The sequence below is a fragment of the Giraffa tippelskirchi genome, chromosome 8 (assembly GCF_054371585.1).
Source record: "Giraffa tippelskirchi isolate mGirTip1 chromosome 8, T2T-mGirTip1v1.2.pri, whole genome shotgun sequence".
Lineage (NCBI taxonomy): Eukaryota > Metazoa > Chordata > Mammalia > Artiodactyla > Giraffidae > Giraffa > Giraffa tippelskirchi.
Genome location: NC_137282.1, coordinates 15,471,890 through 15,487,515, shown reverse-complemented (window position 1 = coordinate 15,487,515; position 15,626 = coordinate 15,471,890). Strand labels below are relative to the sequence as shown.

The 15,626-nt window shown below is 50.9% G+C and overlaps 1 protein-coding gene and 1 long non-coding RNA gene across 3 annotated transcripts; one reads left to right on the top strand and one right to left on the bottom strand.

Moving 5' to 3' along the window:
- The first annotated feature begins 3,792 nt into the window (after positions 1-3,792).
- Positions 3,793-8,865, top strand: LOC145518659 (uncharacterized). Its single transcript, XR_014063091.1, has 2 exons — positions 3,793-5,263; positions 7,160-8,865. It is a non-coding gene; the product is annotated as an uncharacterized LOC145518659 (long non-coding RNA).
- DUSP26 (dual specificity phosphatase 26) lies at positions 8,242-15,013 on the bottom strand. Of its 2 annotated transcripts, XM_081523465.1 has the most exons (5): positions 14,932-15,013; positions 12,357-12,649; positions 10,182-10,396; positions 8,857-9,072; positions 8,242-8,555 (listed from the first exon to the last, which is right to left on the bottom strand). In XM_081523465.1, exons 2-4 carry the CDS (start codon positions 12,575-12,577, stop codon positions 8,873-8,875), a joined length of 636 nt encoding a protein of 211 aa, XP_081379591.1. In that variant the 5' UTR covers positions 12,578-12,649; positions 14,932-15,013; the 3' UTR covers positions 8,242-8,555; positions 8,857-8,872. The 2 variants fall into 2 exon arrangements, with proteins under 2 accessions (XP_081379591.1, XP_081379590.1); XM_081523464.1 differs by having other exon boundaries at positions 8,242-9,072.
- Positions 15,014-15,626: the final 613 nt, after the last annotated feature.

The following is a 15,626-nucleotide window of genomic DNA, read 5'->3' as shown; positions in this document are numbered from 1 at the left end:
CCCCCCTCCACCCCATCCTTGGACCAGGGGTCTAGGCGAGGAGCTCTAAAGGCACGTTTCAGAAGGCCAGCACACCACAGGTGGCCTTGAGGTCCACCCCTCAGATGGAGACGTGGAAATCCTCAGAGCAAGCAGCCTCCCTCCCCAGGCTGACGCTTTTTCTAACCCTCTTGTCCTCTTCTGGGCTGTCACTGGCTTCAACTGGATTAGGAGCTCAGGCTCTGACTTGCTCGGCTTTGGTCCAGTTTGTGAGTGACTCCCCGGGAACAAAAGGGGACAGGCCTCCCCGCTCTGATTTTTCCCTACCTCAATTCTCAGAATTCTCAAGAATACAGACTGCTGTAGGGAAAGTTACCTAGGGAGAAGAGAGGTCCCTTCTTTCAGTCCATGACCATCGAGAGCTGGCTCCTGCATGGGTAAATATTCCCCTCCCTGCTTCCTAGGTTCTTTCCAGAGAGATTTGGGGGCCACCTTCTCCCAGGCTGGCTCCAGATGCAGAAGTGGAATTTGGCAGAGACCTTAAGGAACAATCCCAGCCCATTCAGAAGGCTGGTAACCACTGCCCACAAACAGCATTCTAAGAATGTCTGGGGCAGTCCCACTCCTGGGCATATATCCGGAGAAAACCATAATCCAAAGATCCACGCAGCCCTGTGTTCATTGCAGCACTGTTTACAATAGCCAAGACATGGAAGCAATCTAAATGTCCATTGATGGATGAGTGAATAAAGAAGATGTGGTACAAATATACAATGGAATGTTCAGTTCAGTTCAGTCGCTCAGTTGTGTCCAACTCTTCGCAACCCCATGGACTGCAGCACACCAGGCCTCCTCCCTGTCTATCACCATCTCCAGGAGTTTACTCAAACTCACGTCCATCGAGTCGGTGATGCTATCCCATCATCTCATCCTCTGTCATCCCCTTCTCCTCCTGCCTTCAGTCTTTCCCAGCATCAGGATCTTTTCCCATGAGTCAGTTCTTTGCATCAGGTGTCCGAAGTATTGAAGTTTCAGCTTCAGCATCAGTCCTTCCAATGAATGTTCAGGACTGATTTCCTTTAGGACGGACTGGTTGGATCTCCTTGCAGTCCAAGGGACTCTCAAGAGTCTTCTCCAACACCACAGTTCAAAAGCATCAATTTTTCGGCGCTCAGCTTTCTTTATAGTCCAACTCTCACATCCATACATGACTACTGGAAAAACCATAGACTAGACAGAGGACTAGACAGACCTCTGGAATGTTACTCAGTCATAAAAAAGAATGAGGGACTTCCCTGGTGGTTCAGTGGCTCCCAAGACTACACACTCCCAGTGCAGGGAGCCCGGGGTGATCCCTGATGAGGGAACTAGATCCCACATAATGCAACTAAGATTTCTCATGCCACAATTAAAGATCCTGCTTGCTACCCAACTAAGCCCCAGCACAGCCAAATAAATAAATAAGAGTGTAATCATTCCATTTGCAGCATGGATGGATGGAACTTGAGACTATGATACTAAGTGAAATTAGACAAAAATATATATGATATCACACATATGTGAAATCGAAAAGATATATATATACAAATGAACTTACTTACAAAGCAGAAACAGACTTCCAGATATCAAAAACAACGATATGGTTACCAAAGGTGTGGCAGGCAGGGATAAATCAGGAGTTTGGCATAAACACACACATACCACTAGATAGGAGATACCCAATAAGGACCTATTCAATCCATCCTAAAGGAGATCAATCCTGGGTGTTCATTGGACTGATGCTGAAGCTGAAACTCCAATACTTTGGCCACCTCATGCGAAAAGTTGACTCATTGGAAAATACCCTAATGCTGGGTAGGATTGGGGGCAGGAGGAGAAGGGGACGGCAGAGGATGAGATGGTTGGATGGCATCACTGACTCGATGGACATGGGTTTGGGTGGACTCTGGGAGTTGGTGATGGACAGGGAGGCCTGGCATGCTGCAATTCATGGGGTTGCAAAGAGTCGGACACTACTGAGCGACTGAACTGTACTGAACTGAAGGACCTATTGGACGGCACAGGGAACTGAACTCAGCACTCTGGAAAGAGTATATTCATACTCTGTGTGAGAAAAGAAGCTAATAAAGAATGAATACATGTATATGTATATCTGAATCACTTTGCTGTACACCTGAAGCTAATACAACACTGTAAATCAACTACACTCCAATAAAATTAAAATTTTAAAAATAGACATCTATTTAAGAAATAAACCCAAAGGAATGGCCAGGGTGGGCTGGGGATTGGGAGGAGATGAGGGCCAGTGGACTTTCCCAGGCTTCTTACACTTCTAGGTAAGACGTTAGGACACAGTGATGGAAGGTTGATTTACCCCCGGGGTTGGAGGCAAATAAACGTCAGGAGGGAGGCAGATCCAGTGTGAGAAAACAGCTCTGGGCAGTGATGACTGCAGGGCAGGCATGTCCTTGTCCCACTGGGACCGCCCCTGCTCGGACCTGCCATGTGCAGACGTGGGCTCACCGTCCTTTCCACATTTTAAGAAAAACTGGAAATCCGAATGTTGTGTAACATTTCCCGGTTATTGAGAAGTTGCATGGAAAACAAAACACCCTCTGCTGGTGGGTTTTGCTCAGTGATGCAGCGCCCTTGCCCAACACTTCTTCCTCTAGCGTGTGTCACCCGCTCTTAGTTTTTCTTTTAAAGATTTTTTTTTTTTTTGAATGTGAGCCATTTGTTGAATTTGTTACAATATTGCTTCTGTTTAATGTTTTGGTTTTTTGGCTCCCAGGCACCCCCCTGCACTGGAAGGCAACTCCTAGACCACCAGGGAAGTGCTACTGGTTCTCAATTTTTAATCCAAGTCAGAGATGAGTCCTGGCATTTGCAAGCGGTGTTCACGGCATGTCAGGGGGCTTTGATTAGTTTCCCATTGCTGTTGTAACAAATCGCCACTAATTTCATGGCTTGAACAATGCATATTTATTACAGCGTCGTAGGTCAGAAGACTGGCATGGGATTCACTGGGCTAAAATCAGGCTCTGTCAGCCGAGCTACCTTCTGTTCTGGAGGATCCAGGGGAGAATCCATTTTCTCGCCTATTCCAGCTTCTAGAAGTGCCCACATTCCTTACACCACAGCTCCCATCCTTGGCTTTGAAGGCAGCAATGCGTCCTCAGATCAAATCTCTCAGCTCAGTTTGAAAAGGTTCTGTGCTTTTTAAGGACTCATGTGATCAGGCCTCACTGGATACTTCAGCGGAATCTTCCCACCCATGAGGTTGTGGGGGTTTTAAAATAATTAAAGACTGTGCTGGGTCTTCACTGCTGTGCACAGGCTTTCTCTCGCTGTGGTGAGCAGGGAGAGCAATGCTACGCTCTAGTTTTGGTGCTCGGGCTTCTCATTGCTATGACTTCTCTTGTTGCAGTTGGAGGCCTCGAGAGCACAGGCTCAGTAGTTGTGGCACAAGAGCTTAGGTGCTTCATGGCATGTGGGATCTTCCCAGACCGGGGATCGAACCCATGTCCACTGCATTGGCAGGCAGGTTCTTAACCCCTGGACCATCAGGGAGATCCCAAGGTTTCGGTTTTAATTACATGTGCAAAATACCCTTTGCCACAGAGATAATATATTCAGAGATTCTGGGGTTTAGAGAATCAGCAGGTCTCTTCCCTAAACTTTTCCATCCTTTGCTCATTTCTTCTTCTGCAAAAAAACGTTCTGAGGACAGAAACTTATGATAAAGAGGGTTTATCTTTCTGCATAATCTAGCTCACTCTTTTGTTCAGGCTTCCTTTTCCTTAAAATATGTTTCTTTGTTTTTTTTCTTTCTGTTTTCTTTCTAGTTGAGGTATGGTTGATTTACAATCTCGTATAAGTTTCAGGTGTACAACATAGGGATTCCTGATTTCTAAAGGTTATATTCCATTTATAGTTATAATAAAACATTGGCTATATTCCCTAGGCTATGCAATATATCCTTGTAACTTAATTATTTTATATATAGAAGTTTGTACCTCTTAGTCCCTGCCCTACTGTGCTCCTTCTCCCCACTGGAAACCACCAATTTGTTCTCTAGATCTGTGAGTCCATTTCTGCTTTTTTATATTCACTACTTTATTTTTTAGATTTCACATGTAAATGATATTATACAGCATTTGTCTCTGTCTGATTTATTCCACTTAGCAGAATACCTTGCACATCCATCCATGTTGTTGTGAACAGAAAAATTTTATTAGTTTTTTATGGCTGAGTAATATTCCATTGGGCTTCCCTGGTGGCTCAGCAGTAAAGAATCTGCCTGCAATCCAGGAGGCTCGGGTTCAATTCCTGAGCCAGTAAAATCCTCTAGAGAAGGAGATGGCAAGCCACTCCAGTAGTCTTGCTTGGGAAACCCCATGGATAGAGGAGCCTGGCGGGCTACAGTCCATGGGTTCACAAAAGAGTCGGACATGACTTAGTGACTAAACAGCAACAACATATTCCATTGGGTATATATATACCACATCTTCTTTATCTGTTTATCTGTTGATGGGCACTTAGGTTGTTTCCATATCTTGGCTATTGTAAACAATGCTGCTATGAACATTGGGGTACACATGTCTTTTTGAATTAATGCTTTCATTTTTTTTTTCCCAGTAAATACTGATGAGTAGGGTTGCTGGATCATACCGTAGTTCTATTTTTTGGAGAAATCTCCCATACTGGTTTCCAATGCAGCACCAATTTACATTCCCACCAACAGTGCACGAAGCTTCCTTTTTCTAAGGGATCTGTTTGTAGGGCGCCCTTCAGTGAGGTGTGGCTGCATCCTCTCCAGCAGTGATATTCTCAGCTGCCGGTCTGTTTTCTAGCTCCATCTGCTGCCATGGCACGCAGAAGCAGAAGCTCTCTCTTCACTGCCGCTCCCTGAGCAGCTTCTCAGCTGGGATTAGTCACGGGGTGAAGGACCGGGCAAACATTTCTCCTTCTCCCCAGAGTCGCCAAGGGCTGTGGGGCCAGCCTTGAGGGTTTGAGTTGACACTGGATGGGGCAGGCTGGGAGGATGATGAGTTACGCTTGAGTCACAGTTCCCCGGGGGGCAGGAGGCTCTGCTGGTTAGAGGCACAGGCTGCATCTAACAAGAGCGCGTTTATTCCTGTTCAAGTTCTATGCTTGGGTCCAACCGGTCCGTTGTGCGAGATCTGGATTCAGGAGGCTGGACTTACTATTTTTTTTAATATTTTTTCTTTGGCTGGGTCTAAGTTTCAGCATGCGGCATCCTTAGCTGCAGCATGTGGGATCTGTTTCTCTGACCAGGGATTGAACCCAAGCTCCCTGCATTGGGACTGTGGAGTCTTAGCCACTGGATCGCCGGGGAAGTCCCAGGAGCCTGGACTTTTAATGCCAGTTTGGGCAGGTGGTGGCTTCCCTGGTGGCTCAGAGGGTAAAGCGTTTGCCTGCAATGTGGGAGACCCGAGTTTGATCCCTGGGCTGGAAAGATTCCCTGGAGAAGGAAATGGCAATCCACTCCGGTGCTCTTGCCTGGAAAATCCCATTCGTGGAGAAGCCTGGTAGGCTACACAGTCCATGCACTCGTAAAGAGTAGGACACGACTGAGTGACTTCACTTTGGGCAGGTGTGAGTGAGACCCACCTGTGACAGGTACCCCCCCTCCACCCCCCTGGAGGGCAGGAGAATGGATTCTGTGTGGTCACCGGGCTGTGCCCTTCCGTCTCTTGACTCCTGTAGGTCCCCAAAACACACATGTACTCTTAAATGGTGGAGGTGGAGGGATGTACACCAGTGTGATGACCACACACTTGGATTCTGGAGCCAGAGCTCCAAGGTTGGAATCTGAGCTCTTCTGCTTACTATTTGTGTGTATCATGTGCCCAGTCCTCTCTGACTCTTTGTGACCTCCATGGCCTGTAGCTCTTGGGGCTCCTCTGTCCACGGAATTTTCCAGGCATGAGTTCTGGGGTGGGTTGCCACTTCCTACTCCAGGGGATTTTCCTGGTCCAGGGATCAAATCCACGTCTCTTGCATCTCCTACACTGGCAGGCAAATTGGTTATCCTTAGGAAAATTACTTAACCTCAATTTCCTTGTTTCTACACATTGACAAGGAAATCACTTCACATGATTTTTAATGAGGATTAAATGACTCAATATCTGCAAAAACAGAAGAGTGCCTGGGCCAGAGACACAATATGGCTTTTGTTAAATAATAATAATAATAATATATACATATATATATATGGGAGATATATATACATATATATACACACAGATGCATATATATATATACACATATACATGTATATACATACATATACATATACATACATATACATATATATATATGGGAGATATATATACAAATATATGGGAGATATGTGTATATATATGTATTTATATATATATGACTTCCTAGGTGGTGTTAGTGGTAAAGAATCTGCCTGCCAATTCAGGAGGCATAAGAAACCTGGGTTGGAGCCATCTGTTAGGAAGATCCCCTGGAAATGGCAACCCACTTCATTATTCTCGCCTGGGAAATCGCATGGACAGAGGAGCCAGGGGAGAGAGGTAAATTAATGTCACCAACACCCTCGTGGCTGTGTGCTGGGGCCAAGGGTCCTAGCTGTCAGATCTTTTGGCGCCATCTTCCCGCCATTGTAATGTGATTATGGGATGCAAGTGTCAAACGAGAACTTTCTAACACTAGTAATATGTAATGATTCCCGACCATCAAAAACGGCCAAGGGACTTCCTGGGTGGGCCAGTGGTTAAGACTCCAAGGCAGGGGGCATGGGTTCAATCCCTGGTCAGGGAACTAAATCCCATCTGCCTTGCAGTGTGGTCAATAAATAAATAAAAATAATCTCTCTTTGCTTCAGTTAAAAAGAAAAAAAAATGGCCAAGCAAATAAATGCTAGATAACTATCATCCAGTGACTTACTGAAAAGGCAATTTATTTATGCCTGTGGAGAGTGGAAATCAGTCATCTATGAAGGCATCTTTGAGCTTTGAGATTCCGAGTTTCTGTACTTTGGGGTAGAAATCTATGCTTTAGTTATATTAAGTGATTTTTCTCCTGTATTTTTCACTTCCTTTTAAATCCCACCCTCTTCCACTCATGCAGACGTTCTGGGAACACACCGCCCGTTTTTGTCTGTTTTTTTTGGCCACAGGAATCTTAGTTTTTCTGACCAGGGATTGAAGCTGCACCTTCTGTCAGTGAAAGCGCAGAGTCCTAACCACTGGACTTCCAGGGAATTTCTGAGAAACACACCCTTTTAAAAAGAAGGATGTGGTGGAAAAAAAAAAAGAAGGATGCGGTGGCTGGCAGTTTGGCAGTTGGAATATTAAAAAAGACCATACTATTCGCTCTGGTGGTTGACTCTATTTTGGGGCTAGATTTACTAGGGGGATTATGTTACCCTCTTCGGAGGAAAACCTGGAAAGATTAGAAGAGGAAGCAATCACATCACCTCCCCTTCCCTCATCTCCAATTTCTTGGCACGAGGCAAAAACCCAACCCATGATTTAGGGCTGGGACTGATTTAAGATTAATATTCTGCTCTTCCACGAGAATGGGGGGCTTGATACAGAAAGCAAGCTGCCTTTTTGAAAGTTAAGTTACATTGCGTCTGCCAAAAAGCTCGTTAGGGATTGGAAATCCCCAAGTGCATTTTTGGACCACCCCAGTATTTCTTACACACCGGAGTTTGTGAACAGAGACCTATTTTAAGCTTCGAAGATACCAGTGTGCCCAGTCCCAATCCAGGTTGCGACTCTGACTTTCTGGTCCTCTGCTGTCCCCGTGTGGACATTAATGGAAATAACAAGATATCCCTTACCCCTGGCATGTGGAATAGGACTTGGGAGAAAACTCCCTTAAAAACTGGAAACGTTAGTCACTCAGTCATGTCCGACTCTTTTCGACCTCATGGACTGTAGCCTGCCAGGCTCCATAGAATTCTCCAGGCAAAAAAATATATATATATTAAAAAAAAAAAAAAAGAATTCTCCAGGCAAGAATACTGGAGTGGGTAGCCATTCGCTTCTCCAGAGCATCTTCCTGACCCAGGGATCGAACCCTGGTCTCCTGCATTGCAGGGGGATTCTCTACTGTCTGAACCGCCAGGGAAGCTCCCCCTTAAGAACCGCTGGAGGCATAAGGGCTGGTGGGGGTTCATGACCCTTAGAAGGGAGCCAGGGACTGCCCTCAGGAAAAGAGCTGCAGACTCAGAGAAGCCGTCAGTGATTCAAGAGGCTCGCATCGTTTTTACCATTTTTATTTTTCCTGGAGACGCTTGGATCCAGTAAGTGAGTGAGTGATCAGCGATAGACTCGCAGTCATGCACCTCTGCCGTTTCTGGGCCACGACCAGCACCCGCGGGCACGGCGCCAAGCCTCCCACAACCTGTTCCTGCCGTGTTTGGAGTAACAAGTCTGTAGGCTTGTCTCTTAGCTTTTCGCACCATCTCATCACCGTCTGTCTCTCTGCTCCTGTCCCCACACAACTCGACACCATCACAGCCGTGCCTGCCGCCTCCCTGACTCTCCCCACACAGGCACAGGGCAGAGCGGGTCCTTATCAGAGACGGAGGGGAACACTTGAGCACAAAGAGGGGAAGGGGCCTTGAAGCTCTGGGACCACCCTGCCTGGAATCCAGGACCCTAGCTGCCTCCCTCCCTGGCCAGCTCCCTCCTAGGTGACTGTCAGCTTGCCCAGCTCACCCCTCCCCATCCCCTCGCAACAGATAGCAGCTGTGGCCTGGGGCCACGTCCCAGCCCTCCCAGGAGAGAATGGGTTCACTCAGTTTCTCCCCCCACCTCCACCCGGGCCTCCACTGTGCAGCTGGGATCCAGGGACCCACAGGCCCGGCCTGACCTCTCTCCCCGTCCCCTCATGCCTCCAGCCCCTGCCGCAGCCTGCGGTCCAAGGCCAGGAGCTGCCTCAGGAAGCCCCGGTTGGGGATGATGCCTCGGTGGTCCTTGACTTTCTTGATGGCCTCCACGAGGGTGAGGCGGTGGTACAGCATGAGGTAGGCCAGCACCAGGGTGGCCGAGCGGCTCACTCCCACAGCGCAGTGCACCAGGATCCTCCCTGCGAACACAGACAGACAGACAGACAGACAGAGGCGGCTGGGGGACCTGCGCTGGGCTAGAGCAGGCTGGGGGCAGGTGAGGAAGGAGACAGGTAAGCAGAGATGCTCGGAGGCACAGATGGGGGATGGTAAGAATCTGAATCCTGGCAAATGGGGGCGGCAAATGGGGGAAGACATGGAAAACCTGCAGCAGTTCAGCATCCATAAACCCGAAATGGGCTCCAAGAGGGACTTGGCTGGTGGTCCAGCGGCTAAGACTCCGAGCTCCCAACGCAGGGGGCCCTGGGTTCAAGACCTGGTCAGGGAACTAGATCCCGCATGCCACAGTTAAGACCCAGAACAGCCAAATAAATAAACAAATAAATATTTAAAACATAACAAACATTGAGCTTTTAAAAAAAAAAGAGCTTGAAGGGAGAGACTCATGATTAATGCAAAACCAAGTTTTGTACCAAGTCATGTTTCTACCTGATACTCAGTGAGTACATCCATGGAAAATTCTTTGTGTCTAACCTGGCCCTTCCTCAGTCTCCCCATTCTGGGGGGGGTGGGGGTGGATGATTAATATATATTTTTTTCCTATTTTAAAAAATCTTTTCTTATTTTTTCGCTGCAATGAGCAGCATGTGGGAATCTTAGTTCTCCAACTGAGGATTGAATCCACACCCCTGCATTGGAGGAGCAAAGTCTTGGCCCCTGGGCCACCAGGGAAGTCGCAATATATCTTATATTTTTACATAAAATACTTTTTACTTTAAAAAATAAAATAGTTAAATAAAATATTTTTATGTCTTAAATATATATATATTTCTGATCACTAAAGCAAAACAGGCGAAGCAAGAATCATTATAAAGTCTAGAAATATGTAAAGAAGGCAACAATTAAAAAAATGTATCTCCCATAATCTTTTGCCACTCTCCCGACATTTGGGATTATTTCCTTCTTTTTACAGATTGTGTTGAAAAAGATGGCTGAGAGAGGAATTTTCTTTCCCGAGCATCTTATCACATCATTCAAGTCTCTCTCTCCCCACACCCAGAGCCCTGGGCTTTGCTCTAACTCAGTGTCCCTGGGTCCACCCCTCCGCCTCGCTCCCCTCCCTTCCTACCTCCTGGCTGGCTCAGCGCCCGGTGGATGAAGTCGGCGGCCGCCTGGAAGTGGACGCTCATGTCGAAGGCAGGCGAGTCGTGGGCCTCGACACCCAGGTAGCGGATGCCCAGCCCCTCGTAGGCTTCGGGCGTCCCTCGCCACCGGCTGTGAGAGGCATTGAGGACGTGCGTGATGCCCAGGCGACACAGCTCCCGGTGGTTATTGGCTATTTCCCTGCATCGAGGAGTGGAGGTTAGAGGGGGGCAGGGCTGGGCGATGGGACCAGACACCCCAGTCGGTACCCTGATCACCGCCCAGCCAACATCACTGGCTCCAGGCCTTCACTTCACTTCCTGAGGACCTGAGATGCGCAATGACTCTGAGTCTTGTCCTGGAGCAAAGCTGGGGAGTCCTGGAGAGATTTTTGGCCTGGGGGAGAGAAGATGGAGAGACGGGCAAACCGCAGCCCTGATAACATATTGAAAGATGCTCGGAGGCCACAGGATTTTATTAATACTTGATCCGTGAGAAAGATCAACAGGGTTTGTACTTCATGGAAGGAAGTACCTGCCAATGGTGGAATCTAGCTGGAGAGAGATTGGGGCATCTCGGGAGAGAGGGGTTTTCTTCACACCAGGGCATTCAGGTAGAGAGAGGAGGTCAGTGGATGTGTCTGGATGTGGCAGGGAGAATGTGGACACTGGATGGCTTGTTGGATCAGTTCACATTTAAGGTCCTGGGAACCTTGAATTGCTATGGTTCTCACCACTCCCCCATTACTTTTATTTTTGTAAAACGTTTTTCTTTTTTTCTGGCTGTCCCATGCAGCCTGCAGGATCTTAGTTCCTCACCCAGGGATCGAACCTGTGCACACTGAAGAGGAAGCAGGGAGTCCTAAACACTGGACAGCCAGGGAAGTCCCTTTCCTGTTTAGACTCTGATGCCCAGAATCTTCTTGTGTTTTGCCAGTTACTTCAAGCCCATGATTACCCTGCAGATGTCACCTGTAGGGGTTTCTGTGGTTCACAGCCCTGAGCTCATGCCAACAGGGTCATGTCGAATGCCCCGTCTAGTGCCATCTCCTGGAGCAGAAAGCACCCTGAACTTGAACCCCTAAGTCCTGGGCTCTGCTACTTATGACCCATGGGAACTTGGGCCAGTCCCAGCTTCTCTGAGCTTCCAATTCCTCCTGTGTAACCTGGGGATAGTGGTGCCTACCTCACCAGGCTGTCATGAAGATTAACAGAGAAAGAGCCTGTGAAAAACTCCTTGTAGGCTCTAAAGCACTAGGGAAAGACCTGCATGGCCTCCTTTCTCTTTGACTCCCGTCTCTCTGTCGCCCCCATCTGGCAGAGCCTCTGCATACTCTGTGGCTTGGCCTGGTCCACCCCTCGCCTTTTTGTTATATGTGCTAAGTCGCTTCAGTCCTGTCCGACTCTTTGTGACCATGTGGACTGTAGCCCACCGGGATCCTCTGTCCATGGGTTTCTCCAGGCAAGAATACTGAAGTGGGCTGCCATGCCCTCCTCCAGGGGATCTTACGGACCCAGGGATCGAACCCATGTCTCTTACATCTTCTGCATTGCCAGGCAGGTTCTTTACCATTCATCTCACCTGGGCACCCCTCGCCTTACCACCCACCGTTCCTGGCCCTAGTGATAGCCTTTTCTCAGGGCACAAAGATGGAAGGTCTGATAAGTCATCTATGATGTCCAGCCCACAGCACTGGCACATAAAAATGCGAATGCATTGTGCTAAATGAATGACATGATTACTTGAACAGAGTTTGTCTGTCCAGGATTGGGTCTATCAGTAATCCTGTCCGACCTAAGAGATGCAGGCTCGACCCCTGGGCGGGGAAGATCCCCTGGAGGAAGGCCAGGCAACCCACTCCAGAGTTCTCGCCTGGAGAATCCCATGGACAGAGGAGCCTGGAGGTCTACAGTCCATGGGGTTGCAAAGAGTCCAACTCGACTGAAGTGACTTAGCATACACGTCATCCTGTCCACCCCCCCAACCCTCCAGCCTCCACTCTACCCATGTACCCCCTCCCTTCCATCCTCAATGTGGAACTAACAGCACAACTCCAAGCCTCTCTGCCACCCTTCTCCTTTCTTCTTGCACACACACACACACACACACACACACACACACGCACACACACAGCCGTGGCCCCAGTCAGCCCGGTACCTACTGGTCTCCGAGGTAGAGGCCTGGCCAGACCTCGTCCGCGTGGTTACAGGCGGTCTTGCCCGTGTAGAGCAGCCTCTCCAACTCGAAGACGTTGAGGAAAGGGTGCTGGACGGCGGGCGGCTCCTCCAGGGCGCCTCTTACGCGGACCGGAGACCTCGAGCCGCTCCGGGAGAAGCGGGCCATGAATGTCACCGAAGCCCAGAGCCAGTTGCCGGGACACATCTTAGAGGTGGCAGGAGGCCTGGCAGCCACCGGGGTGCACGAGGTGAGGCGGGGCGGGTGTCCAGGTGGCAGCTGCCAGCAGAGGCAGGGGTGTGAGAGACGCCTGAGCGCGTCCGGGGCGGCGGGGTCCCTTCCCGCCCCCGGGGCGGCCCCGGGGAGAAGGTTCTAGGGGAGGACGCTGAAGTCTGGCCCTGGGCGGGGCGGGCGCTCTGGACGGTCGTCTCCTTTGAGCGGCAGCAGCTCCTGTCGCCCTGCTCTTTGGGTCCACCAGGCGAGGAGGTGGGAGCGTCACATGTTCTTGTTTACGGGGCCGAGGCAGCGGCCCAGCTGCTGGGCGTCTGCTCCACTCCCCCACCCCCACTCCGCACACACAGAGTCTACACACACACACACACACACACATTTGGTATCTGGGTGGCAGGGCCCAGTGCTAGAAGCCTTGCCAGCCAGAGTCTGGGTCTCATCTGCCTGGGGCTGCAGGCAGACAGGCTGGGGGACTGGGAGGGGGGCTTGGGGGGAGGTTCTGGATCCATCCAGAAGGAGTTGGCCGGAAGCCAGCAGCAGCTGGGGCGGTGACACATCCCCTCCGGCCTCGGGGCTGGGGTGGAAGGGGGGAGGGAGATGGGCCGCTTTAACCCCTTCCTGCCCTCCCGCCGCCTCAGCCCTCAGCCTGCTCTGGGAAGTCCAGCTAGGGGGATGGGGCGCATGGGGAAGAGTAGTAAAGAGGAAGCTGAAGTTTTTGAAAAACACTCGCTGAAGACCCAGGTTAATGGAAGGAAGTGCCAGTTACCTGTGCGCCACAGGCGAAGCAGCCTCCCTTGGTCAACGTAACAGATGTCACTGATTAAACCTCATCTCTCTGGGTCCAGACAGGGCTGGAGGTGTGTGTGTGTGTGTGTGTGTGTGTGTGTGTGTGTGTGTGTGTGTGTGTGTGTGTGTGTGTGTGTGTGTGTGTGTGTGTGTGTGTGTGTGTGTGTGTGTGTGTGTGTGTGTGTGTGTGTGTGTGTGTGTGTGTGTGTGTGTGTGTGTGTGTGTGTGTGTGTGTGTGTGTGTGTGTGTGTGTGTGTCCTCATCTCTCTGGGTCCAGGCAGAGCTGGGGTACTGTGGGGGGGGGCGTGGGTGTGGGGGGGGTGCGTGGGTGTGTGGGGGGAGGCAGAGGGTGGGGGCTGGAGGAGGGAGGAAAGGGAAGAAATGGGGGATCCTCCCAGGCCTAGGGGCTCAGACTGTAGAATTAGCAGCTGTGTTGATGGTGAAATAAAGCAACGCTATTTAGCACACGGAGGTCCTCAGTGAGGGGCCCGAGAAGACATGCCTGACTCCCTGTGAACAGCGGGGCCATGTGTTGAGCTGTGGAGCTGGGAAGGGCCAGCCTTTGAGACTCGGCCTGGGAGATGCAGGCAAGAACCTCCCACTCCAGTGCCTCTTATCTCTTCTTCCCACCCCTCCTCCTCCTCTCACCTGGTGATCTGGGCCCTGGGAAAAGGTGGGCCCCTCTGAACAATCCCCCTCCCACTCCTTTTCCTGTCTTCTGTCCCAGGGACTCAAGGCAAGGTCCCCAGTGAGAGGCCATCTTCGTCCTGCCCCCCCCCCCCCCCCCCCCCGGTCTCAAAAGGGGCACAGTTCTCCCCAATCCCCTCCAGGGCCAGGAGAGCTCCAGCACTCACAAGGAATTAGAAGCAGGGGTCTTAGGATCAGGACTGGCGAGGGGAGGCTGGATCTTAGGATGCTGAGGGGTTGTTTAGGAAGAGAGATTTTTTCCCCCCAATGGCTGATCAGAAGGAGTGTAGAAAGAGAACACTATAGCAATCACGGCCACCTCCATCACCACTATCACCATCATGACCATCATCCCCACCACCACTATCATTGTCATCACCACCAGGATCGACATCTTCATCATAAGCATCACCATTATCATCATGTACTTTTGCTCCGAAGGCCTAAACACCTCACCACTTGGCTCCAAAACAACCTTTTCTGGGAACAGAATGCTGCTGCCTGTGTGATGCTAAAGGGTGGAAAGAAAGCGGGAAGCAACCCAGGCGTAGCGGGAGCTCCGTGGGACTCGCTTTTTCCCCATTCCGTCCCTGGACACTCTCCAATCCCATCCGCCAGCTTTTGGGGGCCCCGGTCCGCGGCCCCCCTCCCTTCCTTCCTCCTTCTGCTGTGGTTGTAACAGGTTCATGGCTGTCGCCCAGCCCTTGCCAACCCAGACAGCCTGGCGCGGAGGGAGGGAGCCCCGGGAGGGCCCCGCCGGCTGGCTCCCAGGCCCCTTTTAAGCGCCCCCGGCCCCCCGCCCCGCGCCCCCCAGCCCCGATCCCCAGCGCCTCGCCCACCCGCCGCGGCCCCGCTACCTCGGGAGGCGGCGCTGGTCTCAGTCCCGGAGGCGGATCGCAGGCGCAGGCAGTCCCACGGCCATGACTCCGCCGCCGCCTCGGTCTGGCTTGGCAGACCGGTTGACGGATTAGCATCTATTTTTAAGCCATGACACGCACGTCGAAGCGGGGCTGGAGTCGGTGTGCGCGTGTGTCGGCGACACGCAGGGACCCGGTCTCGCACCCGGGGGCCCGAGCGGACAGGCGGCGTGGGCCACGCAGCCCGCACCCCCTGCGGCCCCGCCTCGCGGGCATGCTCGTGTGTATGTGTATTTTCGGAGCTGCGCCAATGACAGGCACTTTGCCTAAAGCTGACATTATGTAAGGCGTCCCAGACGGTGTCTTGAGCACACACGCTCCTCCCCAGGCAGCATTAATTACACAGACTCCAGGACGATGCCCACTCACTTGTACATGTCTCCTGCGCCAGAACACTATGGCACAAATAACTCGTGTCCTTAACCTTGATTAGTATTTACTAACCACAGTATACCCTGCGCTTCACAGATCTTAACTCATTTTATCCTCATCACAGTCTCTGAGGGAGGAGAGGATATTGTTATTGTACCCATTTTAGGGAGGAGGAGATGGAGGCATCCAGAGGCTAAGTAATTTGCCCAGGGCACTCCCTAGGCACTGCCTAGGGCCTAGAGCTGAACGTCCCAGCCTGGTTG

Coding starts and splice junctions, on each gene's coding strand:
- DUSP26 (XM_081523464.1), bottom strand. CDS start 12,577: ATGTGTCCCGGCAACTGGCTCTGGGCTTCGGTGACATTCATGGCCCGC. Junction 10,397..12,356: donor GGCCTCTACCTCGGAGACCA/GTAGGTACCGGG, acceptor TCCTCGATGCAG/GGAAATAGCCAATAACCACC. Junction 9,073..10,181: donor GGCGCTGAGCCAGCCAGGAG/GTAGGAAGGGAG, acceptor CTGTGTTCGCAG/GGAGGATCCTGGTGCACTGC.